Raw genomic sequence first — 24843 nt, forward strand, 5'->3', positions numbered from 1 at the left:
AACCCCAAACCCTAACCTCAACCCTAACCCTAACCCCAAACCCTAACCCTAACCCCTAACCCCTAACCCCTAACCCCAACCCCAAACCCTAACCTCAACCCTAACCCTAACCCCAAACCCTAACCTCAACCCTAACCCTAACACCAAACCCTAACCTCAACCTTAACCCTAACCCTAACCTCAACCCTAACCCCCTACCCTAACCCCAACCCTCAACCCTAACCCCAAACCCTAACCTCAACCCTAACCCCAAACCCCTACCCTAACCCCAACCCTCAACCCTAACCCCAAACCCTAACCTCAACCCTAACCCCAAACTCCTAACCCTAACCTCAACCCTAACCCCAAACCCCTGTCTAACCCTAACCCAATCTGATTGGTTGGTTGAAATGTTTGGTTGTTTGTTATGAATCTTATTGATCAAAAATGGAATAACCATGGGTGACAAACTAAACACCTACAAGATTCAATTGCTTGTAGAGCCACTTTTAGCAGTAATAAGTTGAAGGAAATTTTGGCCAAGCTTTATCTGCCGAACGGATGGCCTCACATTCGACTCTAGAATACTTTGGTATAGAAAGGAGTTCATGGTCGACTCAATGCCAACAAGGAGCCCAGGTCCTGTAGGACGCATGTTTGATCAAGTCAAAAATCATCAATCCTCCACCAGCGTGATGGACAGCTGGTACGGGGAGTTTGTGCTGATATCCTGTGTATGGTTTTTGTCTAACTTGGCAGCGTGCATTATCTCAACTTTGGTCTTGTCTGTCCAAAGGACATTCTTCAGGAGGTTTAATCAGATGCAACTTTGCAAACCTAAGCCGTGCTGCCATGTTCTTTTTAGAGGAGAGGCTTTCTCCTGGCAACTCTTCCAAACATGCATACTTTGTCTTTTTCTAATTGTACTGCCATTAATTTATCATGTCAAATGAGGCCTGTAGAGTCTGAGATGTAGTTCTTTCACGATTTCTCTGAGCATTGCAAGGTTTGATCTCTGGGTGAATTTGCTGGGACGTTCACTCATGGGAAGATTGGTGTCTGTTTTGAATGTCTTCGACTTGTGAATAATCTTCCTCACTGTAGAATAACAGACTTCAATTTTTTTGGAAATGGCCGTATAACCCTTCACAGATTGCTGACAGCAACAATTGCTTCTCTAAGATCATTTCTGATGTCTTTCCTCCTTGGCACTGTGTTAACACACACCTGAATGCTCCAGACCAGTAAAAACATCTGCTTTTATAGAGTTGGTTACTCTCGCTGATGATCAGTTAATCAAAGGCCTTTGATTAGCAGCTTCTGACTGCTACCCTCATTTCATATGGAAACAATAAAAGTGTACTTAGTTTGTCACCCATGGATTTTCCATTTTGGCCTAGTTTTTGTTAAATAATGACACTGTGTAATATGTCATGTGTTGTTGTTCATCTTAGGTTGTATTTACCAAATCTGAAGACCTTCCAAAGACCAGATGATTTTGTATCATGTCCTGATATATAAAACCATAACATTCAATAGGGTGTCTTTTCTTTTTCACATGACTATATACCCCCCATCTTTTGGTCAATATCTTGATATTAAGGACTTTCGCACTGAAGGAATCTTTTCATAGTTTCTAGAACTATTGGAGGAAGCGTCCGAATTTGTGTGTGTTCACACTGCAGGAACCAGGAATGATATTAGTTCTAGGAACTCCTTTCGGGGAAACTAATTTAGAGCAGCACAACAGGAACTACCAGTGATGTAAGTGTACGTGGATTGGCTTAACGCACGCAAAACACCAGCACCAGCCATAAAAAAAAAAAGCTGTCTACATACAAAGATTACAGTCTATATATTTACTCCAGAAACTAACTCTGTGAACATGGAAAACAGTGATAGATGGACCTCTCAACCTTTACGCTGAAGAGAAAATCCAACGCAGCTAAAAGGGGACGAAACAAAAGTCACATTGGACATCAACCACGCAACAAACGCTAACACTTTTTCATATGCTGTCTGCTTTCTTTGAGTAAGAGTTAATCTAATAACGTATTAGACAGGATTGTTAAACAGATCATAAACTGATGAAGACGGAGAATGTGAGAGCTGTGTGCTCAGGCTCTGGTGTTCTCAGCGCCATCAAAATAAAGTCAACAACAAGCAGCGTGTCTTACGTCACTTCAGAGTTGGAAAGGATGTGAATTCTCGTGCTTGTTTAAGTGTTTTTACGGTCTATTTCTCAGATATATGTTTGTGCGGTCAGATCCTGATAACAGCAGGTTATCAGATGTGTTTATCAGCACTGGCCTCTAGTGACCTTTATGTTGTAAAAGCATGTCTCTTAGCATTGTGTTCCCCTGACACACACAAACACACACGAGATCACTGGGAGTCGCTTAGTGTCATTTTTTAAGTTGCTGTTGTCCAAAAGCACGACCAGTGACTGATAGTGATGCGATGTGGTTGTGTCCAGTGATGCAACCACTCTAAGAAAAGGTTAACTTAATGAGCAAATGAGCAGTGCAGCAAATCACGTGTGATACTGTGGCTGAGTGACTTCATGGAGATATACACAAAATACAAGTAAATTACTAAAAACTGTAAAACTGCATCAGAAAGTTTTGAAATTGTGCACAGCCATATGTTTATAGCAACACCATCTTACGGGTGTCAAACGACATTAGGGTAAGTAATTAAAGGGGGGGTGAAACACTCAGTTTCAGTCAATCTCATGTCAATCTTGAGTACCTATAGAGTAGTATTGCATCCTTCATATCTCAGAAAAGTCTTTAGTTTTATTATATAAAAGAAATATGGGCTGTACCGAGTCTTTCCGGAAAAACCGAGTGCCTGGAGGCGTATCGTGTGGGCTGAGCAAAAGAATGACGAGCGAGCAAAGCGGTGACGTCCTCAAGCGTGGAGAAACCCATGGCTATCGATCTCAGCTAATAGATATATGATCCAGAATCAGATTCGGAAGCTGAAATAAATTGAACAGGAGAAACAGCAGCAGCAGGACGTCCGTCTCTGTGGTATGTACTGTATTTAGTGGCTTGTCAACATTTGTGTGTGTTTACTCGCAGTTTATGAGGACATGATTCGGTATTTGTATTGCACGCCCAGTGTTTACGGGCGTGCATTTCCTCTCACGCTCTAGTCACGCGCGCGCGCACCCTACCGGGAGAAGAGCCCGTACGGCCCATACAAGGACCTTCCGCTCTATTAACGTCAAGCCGAGCCATACTCAAAAAAAACTCTCCAAAACTTGTGAGAAACCGGAAGGAGTATTTTTAACACAGAAATACTCCATAAAACGCCCAACATTAGTTTTTGAAACTTTTTGTCTATGTTTAGGATGGGAATCCAAGTCTTTAACAGTGTAAAAAGCTTAGTATGCATGAAACAGCATTTTACCCCTTTAATGACAGAATTTTCATTTTTGGGTGAACTAACCCTTTAAAATGCAGTTTATTTCAGTGATCAAAGCTGAATTTTCAGCATCATTACATCAGTGTCACATGATCCTTCAGAAATCCTTATGATATGATGATTTGCGGCTCAAGAAACATTTCTCATTATTATCAATGTTGAAAACAGTTGTGCTGCTTTATGTTTGTGGAACTGTGATACATTTCCCCCACAGTTCTTTGATGAATAGAAAGTTCAGAAGAACAGCGTTTATTTGAAATTGAAATCTTTTGTAACACTGTAAATGTCTTTACTGTCACTTTTGATCAATGGAATGTCTCCTCGCTGAATAAAAGTAAGAATTTCTTTAAAGAAAAAAAGTATCAACACAAAGTGAAATTCTGAATAAAGCTTCTAAAGTCTACAGCGTTTATTAGCAACCGGCATTTGAGTTCAGTGATGTGTGAACAGGGCAGTAAGGTTTGTTGTTTCAAACAATGACTTTTAATCGTTAACCCTGAGAATGAGCAGTAATAATAGTGATGAAGCAAACGGAGCACATTCAAACCTCGTTCTCTCAGTGACAGTCTGCTGTCCTACACACATTCTGACACAATGACAGCCAAGAAACCAGCTGTTCATGCACAACACACACACACACACACACACACTTTGGCATCCATGTAAAACACAAACAAGCCAGACTGAGCCATCCATCAAATCAAACGCACGCGCATGACTGATTGATTGAGTGAGAGAGAGAGAGTGTGTGTGTGTGTGTGTGTGTGTGTGTGTGTGTGTGTGTGTGTGTGTGTGTGTGTGTGTGTGTGTGTGTGTGTGTGTGTGTGTGTGTGTGTGTGTGTGTGTGTGTGTGTGTGTGTGTGTGTGTGTGTGTGTGTGTGTGTGTGTGTGTGTGTGTGTGTGTGTGTGTGTGTGTGTAAGCATATGGAAGTCTGTTCAGTCTGGTTGGCCAGATTACACACATGGACTGAGATGCACACAGCATAACGATATGCTCAAAGCCACAATCACCTACAGTATCTATCTATCTATCTATCTATCTATCTATCTATCTATCTATCTATCTATCTATCTATCTATCTATCTATCTATCTATCTATCTATCTATCTATCTATCTATCTATCTATCTATCTATCTATCTATCTATCTATCTATCTCATCCATCCATCCATCCATCCATCCATCCATCCATCCATCCATCCATCCATCCATCCATCCATCCATCCATCCATCCATCCATCCATCCATCCATCCTTAACGTTTTTGAAAGAGGTCTCTTATGCTCATCAGGGCCTCATTTATTTGATCAAAATACAATACAAACAGAGATATTATGAAATAATATTACAATTTAACATGCCTGGTTTTTTAAAATTATATTTTAAAATGTCATTTATTCAGTGATCAAAGCTGAATTTTCAGCAACAATATTTCAGTCTTCAGTGTCAGATGATCCTTCAGAAATAAAATCTAATATCCAAGAAACATTTCTTATTATTGAAACAATGCTGAAAAAAGTTATGCTGCATATTATTATTATTATTATTTATTTATTTTTGGAAACCGTTATACTTGTTCTTTTTTTAAGTTACTTATACATGTCTTTACTGCCACTTTTGATCAATATCATGTAACAACTGTGTATTTTACAATAATTAAATAAAAGAATTGGGTGATTTTTTTATCCCATTAATTCAGCATGCAATCTCACAATTGCGACATTTTAATTTTTTTGTATTTTTATTTTATCTATCATGATCCACGTACCGTTCACATTGGCATTTTTAATACCGAACCTAAAGATACCAAACCTAAAGGAAGAGGGATATGCTCACATGTCAACAATGATGTTTTTTGGGCTAAATGCGCTTATGTGCTTAGCTACATATGATGGTCTTTTATATTTTGACCAGCTGAGGACTCGTGAAGAGCTTCTAAAATATTTAAAGGAGACAAAGCAGCAACAGGAATCTCTCCGTCACACACACAAAAGAAGATCTGCTGAGAAAAATCAGGTATATTTCAGCATTCTGTGACATCATGTCCCGTTTTGGTTCATTTGCACGTCTTTGGTCCGTGTAAAGACCCATCTTTTCAGCGATCTTGGCCCACTTGCGTCCGCACTTATTCAAATGAACCGCACTAACAGAGCAATCGCACCAGGGTTTGCTTTAATCGAACCAAACATGCCAAGTGTGAACACACCCTAATTTAACAGTGCTGTTGGAGATTCAGCAGCACCGGGGGCTTTCAGAAAACACTGGTACACACACTTACTGCCCCTAGACACTCAAAACACACAAACAAACAATTACTCAAAAATTCAGAAAAGTCATTGTTCATAGTGATCTGAACATAAGTCCTAACCATTGACAGCAGGTTTAGGGAAGATCCAGTAGGTGTAGGTTCGTCTGTGGTAATTATAACCCTTTGGATGTCTATGGCATGTCTTCATTGGGACAGCCATGTAACTGTCATGTGTTTTGTTCCTTGAGGGTTGATGCCACCCATATAAAAACACCAAAATGCCAAGCTCGCCTGTTGCTAAGATACGATTGTGTTCTTTGTGCCACTGTAGGCGCTTAAAGTTGGAACAAACAAATAGATGCACAAATACACAACTGTATGTGTGTTTTATAACACACAAAACTAGTCCTAAATAAAACCATGTATGTTTTAAACACACACACACACACACACCAGCAGTGTACACTGTTGCTAGCGTTTCCACGGAAGACGCAGATGGTGTGTTCAGTCTCGACGGAGTTTCACTGTTTATTTTCAGACCTGCCACTTTTAGTTTTCGTTTAATGTCTTAAATGGCTTTCTGTCTCCTGATTGGCTAAAATAGAAATGCGAGCACATGTTAAGTGGCTTTTTTTAGCAATTTATTATTTTTGTCCCCTTGAGGTCCACAAGTTCAGGTTTTTGAACCAGAAAAAGTCCAAATTTAGAGCCTCCCCCCCTCCTCTCTTCGATTTTAAAGGAAAAAAAGGTTGTTTTAGGAAACACTCAATTTACAGGTGAAATAAGCAACAGAGCACCATGCGGCATCCAATCAGAAATCGTAAATTCAGATGTCATACACCAGAGAATTTCAGCTCGGCATCAGTAAATGTTATTTTTGTAGTAGAAATCTTTTTTTTTTTTTACTTGGTGTGTTATAATATACAATTAATGTTCACAGCTGAAATACAGTGTTGCTCAAGGTGTTTGTTAAGGCAAGTGTCACTAGTACTTTCACTATCGCTCTTAAAATAAAATAAAAACTTAAACCATAAATATTATATAGTGATTCCCTCTAGTGTGTGGGTCTAAGAGAGTCAGATGGGGCATCAGGGGCTCAAGGGCCAGTTAAACGCCATGAAGAGGGAAGTGATGTGATCACTCAAGACGAGAGATGAGACAGCGGAGAGGAAGAAAGAGAGGAGAAGGTCTGTACCAGCAGCTGGAGTCGTGCCCATATGTGTGTGTGTGTGTGTGTGTGTCTGGCAGCTCATCTGTGAGATGATGTATGGCAGTTATTCTGTACCTCTGACTACTGTGTAAGCACTTTCAGCAGCCAACCGCAGGGAAACACACACACACACACACACACACACACACACACACACACACACACACACACACACACACACACACACAGGCATGAGAAGATGCACTACACTTCGACCCTCTATCAAAAGAGCAAAGAGTAATAATACATTTGAAGTGTGTGTGTGTGTGTGTGTGTGTGTGTGTGTGTGTGTGTGTGTGTGTGTGTGTGTGTGTGTGTGTGTGTGTGTGTGTGTGTGTGTGTGTGTGTGTGTGTGTGTGTGTGTGTGTGTGTGTGTGTGTGTGTGTGTGTGTGTGTGTGTGTGTGTGTGGCCTGGGACAAAATGTCCCCACAAAGATGGCAATATCCGAAATCCTTGTCCTTGTGGGGACATTTTTAGGTCCGCATGAGGAAAACGTCTTATAAATCACACAGGAGTTTTTTTGAGAAAGTAAAAATGCAGAATGTTTCCTGTGATGGGTAGGTTTAGGGGCAGGGGCAGTGTAGGGGGATAGGATGTACAGTTAGTACAGTATGAAATCAATTACGCCTATGGAAAGTCCCCATAAAACATGAAAACACGACATGTGTGTGTGTGTGTGTGTGTGTGTGTGTGTGTGTGTGTGTGTGTGTGTGTGTGTGTGTGTGTGTGTGTGTGTGTGTGTGTGGGCATGTTTTTGTGACACATGAGGACACAAATGTGTATAATGACATGGGTATGACACAGGTATTACAAGGAGAGGGTGACTTATGAGGACATTGGCCAAGTCCCCACTTTTCAAAATGCTTATAAATCATACAGGATGAGCCCCCATATGTCACAAAAACAAACGTGTGTGTGTGTGTGTGTGTGTGTGCGTGCGTGCGTGCGTGCGTGCGTGCGTGCGTGCGTGCGTGCGTGCGTGCGTGCGTGCGTGCGTGCGTGCGTGCGTTTTGAACAGCATTAGAAATCAAAACCCTTTCTGGTCTGAAGAGGAAAATGAAGCAGCTTTACAATTCAGTGAGAAGTGACATTAGATGCACACGCTAATTTAGCAGTACAACCAAGCGCAAATGCATCCGAGTCTTCTAAAGATCATCTCAGCAGGACAGATACACACAAACAAGACATTTGACCTTCATAATTAAATGGGAAAGACAAAATAGAATTCAGTTTAAAGTCAGCATGAAATCAAAGTTGACCCTGTTTACATTTTTATCAAACATATCTGGCCTTATTGTGCCTATTAGTGCATGGCAATCATATATATTTTTGTATATTTCAATCCTAAGGTAATTATATTGATCATTAGAATTTTTTATAATATAAATAAATATTACATTCATTATAACTGTCTAACATTTAACTATATATCTAATCAAAACCCAAAGGCCTATAATATTTCCCATAAAAGTAATAGTTTCATCCTTAAGTCACATTTTGCAATCCTAACTTAGGCATTATAAATGTTATGTTTTTATAAAGATATATTGTAAAGTATTGCTTAAACTTACCCACACCACCACACCTGACCCTAACTTTACCCTTAAACTTACCCACACCACCACACCTGACCCTAACTTTACCCTTAAACTGACCCACACCACCACACCTGACCCTAACTTTACCCTTAAACTTACCCACACCTGACCCTAACTTTACCCTTAAACTTACCCACACCACCACACCTGACCCTAACTTTACCCTTAAACTGACCCACACCACCACACCTGACCCTAACTTTACCCTTAAACTTACCCACACCACCACACCTGACCCTAACTTTACCCTTAAACTGACCCACACCACCACACCTGACCCTAACTTTACCCTTAAACTGACCCACACCACCACACCTGACCCTAACTTTACCCTTAAACTGACCCACACCACCACACCTGACCCTAACTTTACCCTTAAACTGACCCACACCACCACACCTGACCCTAACTTTACCCTTAAACTGACCCACACCACCACACCTGACCCTAACTTTACCCTTAAACTGACCCACACCACCACACCTGACCCTAACTTTACTCTTAAACTGACCCACACCACCACACCTGACCCTAACTTTACCCTTAAACTTACCCACACCACCACACCTGACCCTAACTTTACCCTTAAACTTACCCACACCACCACACCTGTACCTAACTTTACCCTTAAACTGACCCACACCACCACACCTGACCCTAACTTTACCCTTAAACTGACCCACACCACCACACCTGACCCTAACTTTACCCTTAAACTGACCCACACCACCACACCTGACCCTAACTTTACCCTTAAACTTACCCACACCACCACACCTGACTCTAACTTTACCCTTAAACTGACCCACACCACCACACCTGACCCTAACTTTACCCTTAAACTGACCCACACCACCACACCTGTACCTAACTTTACCCTTAAACTGACCCACACCACCACACCTGACCCTAACTTTACCCTTAAACTGACCCACACCACCACACCTGACCCTAACTTTACCCTTAAACTGACCCACACCATCACACCTGACCCTAACTTTACCCTTAAACTTACCCACACCACCACACCTGACCCTAACTTTACCCTTAAACTGACCCACACCACCACACCTGACCCTAACTTTACCCTTAAACTGACCCACACCACCACACCTGTTCCTAACTTTACCCTTAAACTTACCCACACCACCACACCTGACCCTAACTTTACCCGTATCCCACCTCAACATAAGTAGTGTTTTGCAATACAATATGATTGTACTTATTTTTGTTGATGTAAGTAATAGTAGTTAAGGCCATGTAATATAAAGTGGGATCATATTTTTTATATTATTTGTTGTATACAAATACACATTTCTTTAAAAGAAATCTCAAATTTACCACCGCATTATTTCATTTACTTCATATTAAGTAATATTAAATTAGTTGTACCTTCATAACATCCCAGAGCCAGATTTGGCTCACTTCTGTGGACAACTAAGTATTGCTACATAAACACACAAAGACACACACACACACACACACACACACACCTCCAGGTGCAGCGTGACTCATATCCAAAGCCTGCGGGGAAAATATCTCCTCACATCACTGATGTGTTTGGACTTTACAGCTTAGAGTAAAAACACAGTCCAGCCTGAAGGAAAAGAGAACGAGTGTGTCTTCTTATTCACAGCATTAATTTGAAAAAAAGAAAGAAAGAAAGAAAGAAAGAAAGAAAGAAAGAAAGAAAGAAAGAAAGAAAGAAAGAAAGAAAGAAAGAAAGAAAGAAAGAAAGAAAGAAAGAAAGAAAGAAAGTTGAATAAATGGCATCTCTCTCTCTCTCTGTGTGTGTGTGTGTGTGTGTGTGTGTGTGTGTGTGTGTGTGTGTGTGTGTGTGTGTGTGTGTGTGTGTGTGTGTGTGTGTGTGTGTGTGTGTAATGGATAGTCAGAGCAGCATGTCAGACTTCATAAATGATGATCATTTTCTTTTAACGTTTCTGCTCATCTTCAATAAAGAAGCTCCGGATATCAGCCACTGATGGGAAAAAGAGTGCTTTTCATTTCCTTTACATGCACAAAACAAGTAAACAAACTAATCACTAGGCTAAATGACCAAATATACATTCATGTGTGCGCTTGTATGGACAGACAGCAAACTCACAAATGCAGCGGAGCATGTCGAAACCAAACAGCTTAATTTAAGAGTTTGTGCCCCGCAGGATCTGTCATGAGCGCATTGTGCTGTAACATACACAGCATCTGTCAGGGGTCACATGTGACGCTCCGTCTCCATACGAGTCATTAATCAACTGAACTGAACTCACATAAGCATCAAAACAAAACTCTATAGATTCCATTTCCCTCCAGCGCCATCTGAGGAATTATTAAAAAGCTTCTTCACCGTCTGGGCGAAGAAACGTTGACGGACCAGTTTGGGCTGTTTTCAAAATCTCTAAACCAGAGGACAAAACACTGGGAAAATAAAGGGGAAAAATGAGACTGAGAATCACAACAAATCGCCATGTACAGTTTGTAATCGCTATGAGAAAAAAAAAACGTCCTTAAAGGGATTGTTCAGGACATTTTTTAATTGTATTTGTCTGAAAGAAGAATATCATATAAAACTAGGATGGCTTGAGGGTGAGTAAATCATGGAATCATTTTCATTTTGGATTGAACCATGTCTTTAAATTTGTGCAAATGAATTGCAATGGATGTTTAAACCCAGAAGGAATTTTCTGTGCCGATCATGGGAGAAAAAATCTGAAAAACTTTCATGTTAAACAGAGCTAGCGTACTGCATCCTAATTGATACCCAAAAGCACTATGAATTCAGCCAAAAACATCAATGAACAAACATGCAATGAGCAGTGAACGTGTAGCAGTTTGTAAATGGCATGCATTTTCAACTGTATGCAAATCCACTGAATCATCTGCTGTTCGTCTTCGAAGAAATTGCCCTTGGCGAGAGGCGTGCATTCTTCACATCTCTTGCAATGTTTTGACAGCATTTGGTATTCTGTGCATCTTATGTTTTGATAGTAAAACTAAGGAGACATAAAAATAAAAAAAGTGCATAGGTGAATCAAACAACACTTTCCAACAAATTAAATCGGTGAGAACAAGCCGAACCCAGATTTGGCACCTCTGGAATTGGATCCAACAGCTATTTTAGTGGATGCAACACCTCATGTGGCTTTAAAATAAATTTACATTAGGACCTGTGCAAGGGTGTTTCTTCAACTGTGGGCTTTTTTTTAAAAACATTGTTAAAGGTATATACCAAATAACTTGTTGCTCTCTAGCTGTTAAAAAACTGCATGTATTTTGTGGGAGAACATTGTTCGGCTCTGCATGACTGCGAATGAATATAGATATTCTACTACTCATAAAACATTCACTACTAATCTTAGGAAATATATACAGTTTAGATGGAAAGGATCTCAAGCTGACTAGCTGAAGACATTTCTGTAGCTTTACCCATTAACACGCATGGTACTTCCTTGAAAATAAATTCCAGCACAGCTACAGCAACCATAATGAAATGAGCACTCACAACACATAATGCATTACAATCAACTCTGTTAGAGAGCTACATATGGCAATTTATCTGTTCAATAAAATACCTTAGTCACCTGTTGAGTTATAAAAACCATCTCCAGTTGTTTTTACATTATTTCAAATCCCTCAGTTATCGGCATCTCCCTGAAAAGGCCAAGCCAATGTTGATTCTTGTTTTGTTGATTGTTGATTCAATGTCGCATTCTCTCTCATGTCAACCATTCTTGCTCATTGTGACAACTAACCTACAGTGGGTAGGGAAAGTATTCAAACCCACTTAAAAAAATTCACTCTTTGTTATACTGCAGCCATTTGCTAAAATCATTTTTCATTTAAAAAAATAAAAACTGAAATATCACATCACATCCTAAGTATTCAGACCCTTTGCTCAGTATTTAGTAGAAGAACCCTTTTAATTCTAATACAACCATGAGTCTTATTTGGAAAGATGCAACAAGTTTTTCACTCCTGGATTTGGGGATCCTCTACCATTCCTCCTTGCAGATCCTCTCCAGTTCTGTCAGTTTGGATGGTAAACGTTGGTGGACCGCCATTACAGAGATGCTCAAATGGGTTTAAGTCAGGGCTCTGTCCGGGCCATTCAAGAACAGTCACGGAGTTGTTATGAAGCCACTCCTTCGTTATTTTAGCTGTGTGCTTAGGGTCATTGTCTTGTTGGAAGGTGAACCTTCGGCCCAGTCTGAGGTCTGGGAGCATTCTGGAGAAGGCTTTTGTCCAGGATATCCCTGTACTTGGCCGCATTCTTCTTTCCCTCGATTGCAACCAGTCATCCTGTCCCTGCAGCTGAAAAACACCCCCACAGCATGATGCTTCCACCACCATGCTTTACTGTTGGGACTGTATTGGACAGATGATGAGCAGTGCCTGGTTTTCTCCACACATACCGCTTAGAATTAAGGCCAAAAAGTTCAATCTTGGTCTCATCAGACCAGATAATCTTATTCCTCACCATCTTGGAGTCCTTCAGGTGTTTTTTAGCCAACATTCATGTGTCTTGCACTGAGGAGGGGCTTCCGTCGGGCCACTCTGCCATAAAGCCCCGACTAGTGGAGGGCTGCAGTGATGGTTGCCTTTCTACAACTTTCTCCTATCTCCTGACTGCATCTCTGGAGCTCAGCCACAGTGATCTTTGGGGTCTTCTTTACCTCTCTCACCAAGGCTCTTCTCCCCTGATAGCTCAGTTTGGCCGGACGGCCAGCTCTAGGAAGGGTTCTGGTTCTGGTTCAGACTCAGGAGGGTTCTGGTCATCCCAAACATCTTCCATTTAAGGATTATGGAGGTCACTGTGCTCTTAGGAACCTTAAGTGCAGCAGATTGTAGTCTTGGTCAGATCTGTGCATTGCCATAATTCTGTCTCTGAGCTCTTCAGGCAGTTCCTTTGACCTCATGATTCTCATTTGCTCTGACATGCACTGTGAGCTGTAAGGTCTTATATAGACAGGTGTGTGGCTTTCCTAATCACGTTCAATCGGTATAATCAAACACAGCTGGACTCAAATAAAAGTGTAGAACCATCTCAAGGATGATCAGAAGAAATGGACAGCACCTGAGTTAAATATATGAGTGTCACAGCAAAGGGTCGGAATACTTAGGACCATGTGATATTTCAGTTTTTCTTTTTTAATAAATCTGCAAAAATGTCAACAATTCAGTTTTTCTGTCAATATGGGGTGCTGTGTGTACATTAATAAGAAAAAAAATATCTTACATTATTTTAGCAAATGGCTGCAGTATAACAAAGAGTGAAAAATATAAGTGGTCTGAATACTTTTTGTACCCACTGTGTGCCATTTACATCCCATACAGCACAGGCGATGCATGTACGCAATTTCCAGTGAAAACCATCCCGACAGGTCCAAAATAATAAAACACTTATAATATGCTTACCATAGTGAATCAGGGCATCACAAACAAGTTTTGAAAGAAGCATTGATGATGTATTGTCTCATTCTTAAAATTGTGTTATTTGAACAAAAAAGGTTACATAGTGTACGTTTAATAATCTGGTTAACTCCTTTGTCTTGCTGAGACTAATAGCTAGTATATATGTATCCTAAATCTACCCAATCTATATTACTTTCACACATTTCAGATAGCTAATAAAATATTCTGTTCACATATTACTGTATATTTAGCTTAATTTGTCTTTGTTTCTTGACACATAAACACAATTATACTAACTAAACAGAACATTTTTGTAAAGACTGTCTACCGATTAAAATAGTTGAAAATGTATAAAAATAAAATGTGTACCTTAAAATGCAATGTAAGTCGCTTTGGATAAAAGCGTCTGCCAAATGCATAAATGTAAATGCAAATGTAAAATCATGTTACAAAATAAATTCTGAAATGACTGATGATGGTTTAACTATTTGATTAGATTATCAGTTTTAAATATAATGTATATTCACATGATAGATTTCCATATTTTAATATTGACAATCTAGGGCAAGGGTAAAACTATAAAAAAATAATTGTTTCTTGAGAAGCAAAGCTCTCTCTCTTTTCTCAAACACACACAAATATTCTCTTCAGGTATCTGACCCTAATCTTCCCTCTCCAACAGCCTCAATCCGCTTGTATATTGTGCTCGACCAGTCAGGCAGAGCGGACAGGATTCTCTTTTTCTCCTTTATCACCCCTCAGTCCCTGCCAGGACAACGAGAAAGAAAGACTGCATCTGGAAACAGCTGAGCTGGAGACTTCTCCTCTTCACTGTTAAGCCGTTTGGAGATAGTGTGGGCCGGGACGCTGTCTCCCTCTCCCTCTCTCGGTGGACAGTGCTGATAGGGTTATGAGAGGGGAAGTGAGTGAAGACACTTCCTGTTGTGTGTCGCAGTCGGACGCTGTCAGTCAGGCAGCAGAAGAGATTACCTTCAGCTCGTCCAGATTCAAACATTCAGAGTGTCTCAGGCTGGGATATATCCCGCAGCGTCGATGTGACCTGCCACTCAAGTCTTTCTCCGCTCATTACTTCTCTAGCTTCCCTGTTCGTATTGTTTCAATTCAGAATGCATCTGTATTCTCTCACCCTGGCATCCTCAAACTCTTTCTGTCTGCTGAAAATTGCACTGAATTATGCAGTGATGACAGGAGGGATGGAGGTAGATGGATTGTCAGTCTCATGCCCCGATCACGCTGACAGTGATTTTGTCGCTGGAGGACGGCGGGTCGCTGTAATGACGGTCGCTAGTGGCCGAACCTGAGGCTGGATGTCTTGGTGGTATTGGCGTGCTGCTTAATTGCAAAAATCTTCTTAAACAATGTGACAATGAAGTGTTTTGCTAGTAAAAAAAAAAAAATGTAATAATTAAATGACAAATTAGTTGTTTTAAAGATATTTTTACCTGAAAATCAGATAAAAATATAAAGAAAATAGTTTTTGAGGTGCACCCAAGTTTTTAGAAACTTTGAAAATGAACGACTTCCAGTCTTAGTGCAGCTGCAGATTAACGTCAGTGTGAACAATCCTTCAGATGATGATGCTCCATTCCTCGTTTACCAATTAGACTGGTCATATACCTCACACTGACCCTCACTACATATAATAACAGCATACGCCAGACAAAAGAAAAAAGAATGAAACCCAGCACAACCTCCCAAAAAAGTCCCTCTCAAAGCATCTCGAAAAACTCAAAACAGAGACTTAAAGTCTGTGTAGATACTTTATTTTCATAAATATGATCTCAGATGTGAGGCTTGCCTCTGAGAAATGAACACTAGACTATTAAAAGAGAATTTCAAGCTGCTAAAGAAAAATAACTAAAGCAGAGCTCAAATAAGCAGGTCTGTTGTGCAAATCTGACTTCTACTAAACCTTATGCACTTCAGAACCGTGGACAGAGACAAAAAGTACAGCACCACAGACAGACAAACACACACACACCCAACCACACTCGCTCGCACCCAAATGTCAGAACCACGGACAGAGACACACACACTCTCTCACACAAAAACTTCAGCACCATGGACAGCGACTCATAGCATCTCCCTCTCACACTCACACACACACACACACACACACTTCAGCACCATGGACAGAGACACATACCGTCTCTCACGCGCACACTCTTCAGAACCTCGGACAGAGACTATAGTGAAGACACTCCTGCACACCACAGACAGATGTATAGGGAGAGAATATAGCTAAAGATCACAATGGTCTTTTGCAACTTTAACTCTTCTAACATAATTTGATCTGTGGTGCACAATTATGCAGAGCAGAATTAGTATAAAACTTATTCACAATAGAGAGCAACTGTCGGATTCCGGAAGTAAAAACTCCCATTCATTTTCTCCAAAGGTAAACTGATTATTAATGATGACTTATAAACATTTAAAGACAGCCTTACAGTGAGCTACAAGGTTTTTAATCAATGGCATTTGCTTCTGTTGAAGACACCAGCCCCCATTATTTCAAATAAATTTAAAAGTCGTGTTTAACACTTTGGTGAAAAACTCCATTACCCATGATTCTGTACAGAAAATCCCAGCAATCAGAGTTGAACATTTTTTAATGTGGCAGAAAAAATCATTACCCCCGCTTACTCCCATGAAGCACAGCAAATGATTAATAGGTCTTATAATACCTTATAATGTTTTTTTTTTTTTATAAATAGCATCAACATTTTTAAATTAATGGTTTTAATCATTCTTCATTTTAATTATGCTGTTCGCAGTGCTTTATGGGATTGTAGTTCTTTCTATCGCTAAAACTGTTAAAGGAAGTGTAAGATTGTAAGATTGAAGATGTAAGATCATGGCCAAAACTGGTACTGCAATCACTTTCAAATGACTGTAGAGCGGTGTATCCCTCTCCCCCTCCACCTGACTCGAGGTTGCCAGATATGCTGCAGGATCAGCAGGAACGTTTGTAGCTGCAGCTGTGGTAACTAGAGCAGATCTGCCAACCCGGATGCTGAAACACTACTGACTTTATGATTGGTAGATAGGTGGAGGGCGGAGCTTCAGGCCAAAACACAACATGTCAACATCAACATCAACATCAGTTGAAAGCTGAACAACAACTTTTAAATGACAATATCCTGGCCGGACTACGCATTTTTAATGAGCTTCAGCTCCGCTGTCATTTCTAGCCCCTGTCAGTTTAGTTCACATGAGGGAGAGATTATTTTGAAAGCAGCAATTGCAAAGATTCTCTCGCTCAAACGTCTTTTTCAAGCAAACACAATGATTTATTTCTCATCCACCTGCAATTAATTGGAATATTATTTCTGTATTACATGGCCCGCACGATCGGTATAAGCGCGAACCACACGCACACGCACGCGCGCAACCAGATCAAGAAAGAATTTATGCCGACAGGCATACGTTTTGGAACACAGCCCAAACACACAGCCCCCGGACGACTATTACCACATATAAAAAAGACGTTTTACTTTGCTAAACCATTCCTCCTGTCAGATCCAATATAGAAGGCACAACATTGTGTCTGTAAATCCAGCCCTTGTTTACAAACGATTCCGCAGAGAAATTAAGCAAACACACAAACGTTCTTCCCCACGTGAGCTGGAACTTCATTAAAAATAAATGAAGTATCACACATTCCTAATATTAGGATCCGAAGGAAGCTTATGCAGCGGCTGTGTTCTTCCACAATATCTTGCTATCTTCTTCCACACGTTTATTGCTGCTGACTAGCTAGTGATCTGAACAGCTCCATGAGTCAGTGGGCGGGGCTACTGGATTACACGTGCTGTAGAGGCGTGTTTCACGTGAAGGCGTGAAGCACATGATCGTTTGCTGGGCCTGGTGTAATTAAAAGCTTTTCTTTGACTAGCAAGGAAGTTTTCATCTCTGAAACTACAGGATGATCAAATCAAAGTGTGTAATGTTACAATTCTCCTTATAGCTGGCTGGCTTGGTTCATGGCTTATAATGCTTCAATGAAGACTTTTTTTGTTAAATCCCTATAGGATAAACTTCGGAAACCAACGGCTCTGAAAAAGTGGGTAGGCACTGTTGCACTCCATTAGACTTGAATGCTGGAGGAGAACCCAAGTAACAATCAAAACAGCATCACACCTATCTAGTACCCTAACGTGTCCCACAGTAATGAAATGTAATATAGTTTTAGAGCAGAAAAAATAAGCGTGCACAGCTCGAGGACAGAATTCCTACCTTTACGTGATTGTATTCGTTCTTGCTGGCGTCAGTGCCGACTGGTTTATTTTCGGAGCGTGGCTTTAGGACCTGCCGCAGAGGGCTGGAGACGGGCAGACCTGTTACACTGATACCATCTGAAACCACACAACAATATCCATTAGACATACGGCACACAAGAACACAGCAGCCAGAGGCCTGAGAGACAGAGAGTGAGCAGGCAGAGGAGAAGTGGAAAGAGAGATCACTATCTTCTTTGACTTATGTGAGGAGAGGACGCTATTATACAGACATAATTTCTCACATTCATAGCGTGTGAACATCGCTCAAACGCTTTCCTCTCCACCTCTCTCTCCATCCACCTTTCTATCTCTCGGCGCATCTGTTTGTCCGGTGTTTAGTGCTCGGAATAAAATTAAAATCCATAACGTGACAGTTTGAAATATGATGAGCTGGAAAAGCTTGGTGATAAATAAGGCAATGGTGTATGTGTGCCGCAGTGGATCTCAGGAACACACTCAGGTGGATGCATTTTATCTCCCCAGCACATACGGATAATGGCATAAACTTATAAACGCACACACAAAATCATTCAAGCAAGAAACATTCTGGGTTATTTTTAGAAATGGGACATAAATATGATGAATGATACTTTCATCGACAGACTTAAACAGTGCAGACTGCAGGAATGGTCTTCAAGCCTAAAAAAAAATAAAACAAAACTAAAGAACACAAATGTGTAGAACTAAGCAATGCTGTGATGATTTTACCACAGTATTCAGACAAGTTTTTTTTTAATTTTATTTTTTTATAATAGATTGTGTCATTATAGTTTTGTAAGAATTAATTATGTTTTAATTCTGTCTCTAAAGTTCAGTTGTGGTGTTGAGAAGTGCAACGTATATCTGTGAATCAATTAAAACAATTCTCATAATAGACCCCACACATGCTAACTATATATATATATATATATATATATATATATATATATATATATATATATATATATATATATATATATATATATATATATATATATATAAACGTATTTTTAAAGGACAATGTTAAAGAAAAAGTGCCAAAAAAAAAATATATATATATATATATATATATATATATATATATATATATATATATATATATATATATATATATATATATATATATATATATATATATATATATATATATATATTTCTCATGAATTACCCTGTATCGATTAGAAATTGCATTACTTTCAAAAGGTTGCAAATAATAATAATAATATTAATAATAATAATAAATAAATAAATAAATAAATAAATAAATAAATAAATAAAAGTGTGAATAAATGCATGCATAAATAAATAAGTAAAAGAGTGAATAAACAAATGCATAAATAAACAAACCTGACCTGCTTTGGCTCTATCTAAGGTAGAATAATGAGTGTAAATTGCAGTGTTTGTCGTGTACAAATTGCTGTCCGTATCCGGAGATGCTTCAATACTCTCGTATGGATTCTGAAATTTAACGGAGGAGGGAGAACTGAAGAGACGGCAGGTGAAAAGTCAAGAAATGAGGCTCATCGCTATTCTAACAGAAAGGCACGTTTCTAGAACAGACAGTCATCTTTCAAATGCGCAGAAGTACACATCAGGACAGATCTGGCCAGTACGTGTTTTACCACCCGAAAGGGAAGACGACACAGAGAGGACTTACGGTCCTCATAATGAGTCCCACTGCCTCTGAAATGACATCACTTCCCCTCAAGAGTGTCTGGAACGATATGTCGTAATGTCTACTGCTTACTTTACAAGTCTCAGACGCCCTAACACCAGGTCAGAGCTAACAGAGTGACATGAGGTAAAAGAAGGGCAGAGCTAAGAGAGTGACACAGGATCAGAGGAGGTTGGAGCTAAGATATATATTTAGTTCAGTCATGAATCTATAGTGGGCACAGACTTACAGTGGGGCAAAATAGTATTTAGTCAGCCACCAATTGTGCAAGTTCTCCTACTTAAAAAGATGAAAGAGGCCTACAATTTTCATCATAGGTACACTTCAACTATGAGAGACAGAATGAGACTAAATCCAGAAAATCACATTGTCTGATTTTTAAAGAATTCATTTGCAAATTATGGTGGAAAATAAATATTTGGTCACCTACAAAAAAAGCAAGATTTCTGGCTCTCACAGACCTGTAACTTCTTCTTTAAGAGGCTCCTCTGTCCTCCACTCGTTCCTGTATTAATGGCAGCTGTTTGAACACGTTATCAGTATAACAGACACCTGTCCACAACATCAAACAGTCAGACTCCAAAATCCACTATGGCCAAGACCAAAGAGCTGTCAAAGGACACCAGAAACACAATTGTAGAGCCGCAATAGGCTGGGAAGACTGAATCTGTAATAGGTAAGCAGCTTGGTGGGAAGAAATCAACTGTGGGAGCGATTATTAGAAATGGAAGACATACAAGACCACTGATAATCTCCCTCGATCAGGGGCTCCACGCAAGATCTCAAAAATGATCACAAGAATGGTGAGCAAAAATCCCAAAACCACATGGGGGGACAAAGTGGATGACCTGCAGAGAGCTGGGACCAAAGTAACAAAGATGTGCCAGACGTGTCCCTCTGCTTAAGCCAGTACATGTCTGGGCTCATCTGAAGTTTGATCGAGAGCATTTGGATGATCCACAAGAGGATTGGGAGAATGTCAAATGCCAGATAAAACCAAAATAGACCTTTTCGGTAAAAACTCAACTTGTCGTGTTTGGAGGAGAAATAATGCAGAGTTGAACCATCCCTACTGTGAAGCATAGGGGTGGAAACATCATGCTTTGGGGCTGTTTTTCTGCAAAGGGACCAAGATGACTGATCCGAATGAATGGAGCCATGTATCGTGAGATTTTGAGTAAAAACCTCCTTCCATCAGCAAGGGCATTGAAGATGAAATGTGGCTAGGTCTTTCAGCATGACAATGATTCCAAACACACCGCCCGGGCAACGAAGGAGTGGCTTGTAAGATGCATTTTAAGCTCCTAGAGTGGTCTAGTCATTCTTCAGATCTCAACCCCATTAAAAACCTTTGGAGGGAGTTGAAAATCCATGTTTCCCAGTGACAGCCCCAAAACATCACTGTTCTAGAGGAGATTTACATGGAGGAATGGGCTAAACTACCAGCAATAGTGTGCAACAACCTTGTGGGTAAAACGTTTGACCTCTGTCATTGCCAACAAAGGGTACATAACAAAGTATTGAGATTAACTTTTGTTATTGACCAAATACTTATTTTCCACTATAATTAGCAAATAAATTCTTAAAATATCAGGTCCAAGCAAGGAAAAGTGGCGAACCGGCGACAGGGTCAGCCAAGGCTTATTGATGCAAGTGGGGAGCAAAGGCTGGCCCAATGTGATTAACATTTTTTATTTTATTTTATTTTATTTTTTTTGTATAGATGTTTTTTTTAGGTTTTTTGTTTTTTTGTTTTATAGTTGTAGTTTTATAGTTATAGTTGAAGTGCACCTATGGTGAAAATTACAGCCCTTTCTCATCTTTTCAAGTGGGAGAACTTGCACAATTGGTGGCTGACAAAATATTTTTTTTGCCACAAATCACATCATTATTGCATGGCTCAAGCTGACATTTAAAAAAAAAACATTAAAAATAAATAAATGTAAATTTAAAAAACTTAAAAAAAATAAGAAAAGAACAACTAAATAAATAAAGTAATCACACAGTAGATATAAAAATCTCAACAGATAAACATTTCCATGACTTTGTTAGTTTCCATGTGACACCATGCTGAGATTTACCAAAAATACTGCCTTGTGACCAACATTTTCAGAGGCAGGCAGGGCAAGAGTACTTATTTATTTTATTTTTTTTGCATATGCCCGCATGATGTCACATCAAGTCATACAGCGTTCATAAATCACCAGAAATCAGTTCTGCACAGAACTTGCAATACAAATCAAATAGGACAAAGTGTGTAAGGGCAGGCCTGATGATAGACAGATTACATCAAAAGTGTAATGAAACCACTTACTAGCATTGCAGTCTTGATTCTCTTTCTGTTATATTTAGATTTTACCCTTTCAAAGCAAATAAGTGAAATAAAAAACTCTCCACGGAGGGAAAAGGAGCTTAATATCAACTCAAACGATCCACCTAATGAACGTCCTGAGCAGTCTATTTAACTGACGTCATTTATCAAGTAAAATGCAGTGGGCCGCATCGCAACGAACGCTCAAAACGCGGTGCTCAGCGATAGCCAGGCGTTACCCAATGAGGCTAGTAAGTTCATCTCTATGACGGCGTGACATCATCCGCACCAGGGCTCAGCGCTCGGCTGACGTCCTGCATGAAGGGTAAACGTTTACCTCCAGCGAGCTCTCAGCGGGGGGAGCTGTCCGGTTTAATGGAGCCGCGCTCCTCTCTCATTATGCTGTTCTTGCGCTGACATTTTAACATTCAGGCACTAATGTGTTTAGTCTGAATGTCTGGACCTCGCGCTCTACCTCTCTCTGATGGGGAGACGATTTATAGAGGACGGATGAATGAACGAACAAACGAACAGAGCGGCGTGTTAAAGAAACTCTCGTATGAACTGAACCCATCGGCCTCTTGGAGAGACAGAGCATTGCATCACAGAGATGACATCACCGCCATCACAGCCTGAGTTATGCTGACAGGAGAGATGGAGACAGACACACAGAGAGTGAGATAAAAACATAAAAGACGCAAAGACAATAAGCTGAAAGGAATAGTGAAAGGAAGAGGCAAGTTTAGCTTGTATGTTTTTCATAATGAATCTGTTTGTTTGAGCTCACTCTATCTGAATCAGTCTAACAAATCATTCACTTATTTAATTGGTTCGTTATTGCAAAATCAGAACCATCCACATCAGAACCAGCATTAATTCTTGAGCAATTTGAGCTCCAGTAGCTCGTCTGTTTGATCAGACCACACGGGCCAGCCTTTGCTCCACACGTGCATCAATGAGCCTTGGCCGCCCATGACCCTGTGGCCGGTTCATCACTGTTCCTTCCTTTGAGCACTTTTGATAGATCTGACCACTGCAGACCGGGAACAGCCAGCAAGAGCTGCAGTTTTGGAGATGCTCTAACTTTTCAATTTCGCTCAAATCCTTACGCTTGCCCATTTTTCCTGCTTCTAATGCGTCAACTTTGAGGACAAAATGTTCACTTGCTGCCTAATATATCCCACCCACTAACAAATGCCATGATGAAGAGATAATCAGTGTTATTCACTGTCATAATGTTATGCCTGGTCGGTATAAATACATATATTTAAAAATACAGCATGCTGTTTACATGATGAGATATCTGAATATCCACCATTGTTCTCCGATTTATGATATTAACGTGGGTCATATTTCAGTTTTGAAAATTTGTATAAATATATGAAAAAATCCCATCCCTGATGTTGACTTTTAAACAGTCCGGAAGCCACTTCATGCTAAATATGTAAAATTGTAGATGTTGCATTTCCATTTTGTCATCATAAAGGAGCCAATCAGAGATTAGGTAGTGCCACATCAAACAATTAAAAAGCTGAATGACTTGTTTTGATCTTATTTAATTGTTTATACAGTTACAAACCACCATGATGAGCAAACTAATGTCAAACATTGCTAATATTATCGCTAAATAACAGCAATACTGTATTAGCACCTGCGATAACATCAGCAATGTTTACAATTCACTGCCCTCTACATGCTGCACTAATAGGACGGGATTTAAGCTGTCTTATCAGCCTAATTCTGAGAAATTATTATTTCAACAATAATTAAAACATTTTATCGGCGTCAGAGGAGAGACCCTGGAGAGGAGAGAGAGAGGAATGAGGCTGTTCATCTAGCACCTGTTTGTAATTCAAGCAGAAACGCAGCAGACATACGCACACCACCACTCGTCTGCAACAGTCTGCTCTCCTCATGTCTCATTAATATTAACATGTGCGTACAATGAGACAAAGAGAACCTAGAGGACATTTCCAATTCTCAGTCCTGAAGAGGTTGCAAATGCATTTCAATGGCATATAAACCTTCTCTACCATGTTTGTTCTCAAAATCCTAAAAAATACTGTTGGCACGCAGTAGGAGTAAAAATCTATAAAACTGATGTGGATAGCAGCTCAGATCACTTGATCTTGAAATAATTGGATGAGAAATGTTTGAGGTCATTTTGAGAATTTCATCTTTTGAAATAGAAGTTCAAACACTTTTCCCCTTTAAGACCATTTACTGAAACAAATCTCCAAAAAAAAGGGAGATTCTTTTACCGTTTTTGAAAGAAGACTCTCATGAACACAGAGGCTGCATTCATTTGGTCAAAAATACACTTAAACATTAATATTGTGAGAGAGAAAAAAAATACAATTTAAAATAACTTTCCTATTTGAAAGTGTTTTAAATTTTAGTTTAGCATCATTACTCCAGTCTTCAAGGTCACATGATCCGTCAGAATTATTTATATACATCCGTTTCCTATTATTATCAATGTTGAAAATAGTTTGTGGAAAGTGATCCATATTTTCAGGGTTCTTTAATGAATAGAGAGTTTAAAGGAACAGCTTATATTTGAAATATTTTGCAACATTGTAAATGTCTTCACTGTCACTTTTGATCAATTTGATGCAATCTTGATATCTTAGTCCAATCTTATTGACCACAAACTTTTGAGCAGTAGCGCACATGATGACTGGTCTACCGAAGGAAGAA

At 39.7% G+C, this 24843-nt stretch overlaps 1 protein-coding gene across 2 annotated transcripts in view; it reads right to left on the reverse strand.

Annotated features, from left to right (window-relative positions):
- Positions 1-24843, reverse strand: part of trappc9 (trafficking protein particle complex subunit 9) — a 288563-nt gene that overhangs the window by 131145 nt on the left and 132575 nt on the right. For both annotated transcript variants that reach the window (XM_067426626.1, XM_067426625.1), the window contains one exon: positions 18135-18253. In XM_067426626.1, coding sequence (XP_067282727.1) covers positions 18135-18253 — 119 coding nt within the window. The remainder of the gene's footprint in view (positions 1-18134; positions 18254-24843) is intronic.

Source organism: Pseudorasbora parva, chromosome 19 (genome assembly GCF_024679245.1).
Source record: "Pseudorasbora parva isolate DD20220531a chromosome 19, ASM2467924v1, whole genome shotgun sequence".
NCBI classification, from domain to species: domain Eukaryota; kingdom Metazoa; phylum Chordata; class Actinopteri; order Cypriniformes; family Gobionidae; genus Pseudorasbora; species Pseudorasbora parva.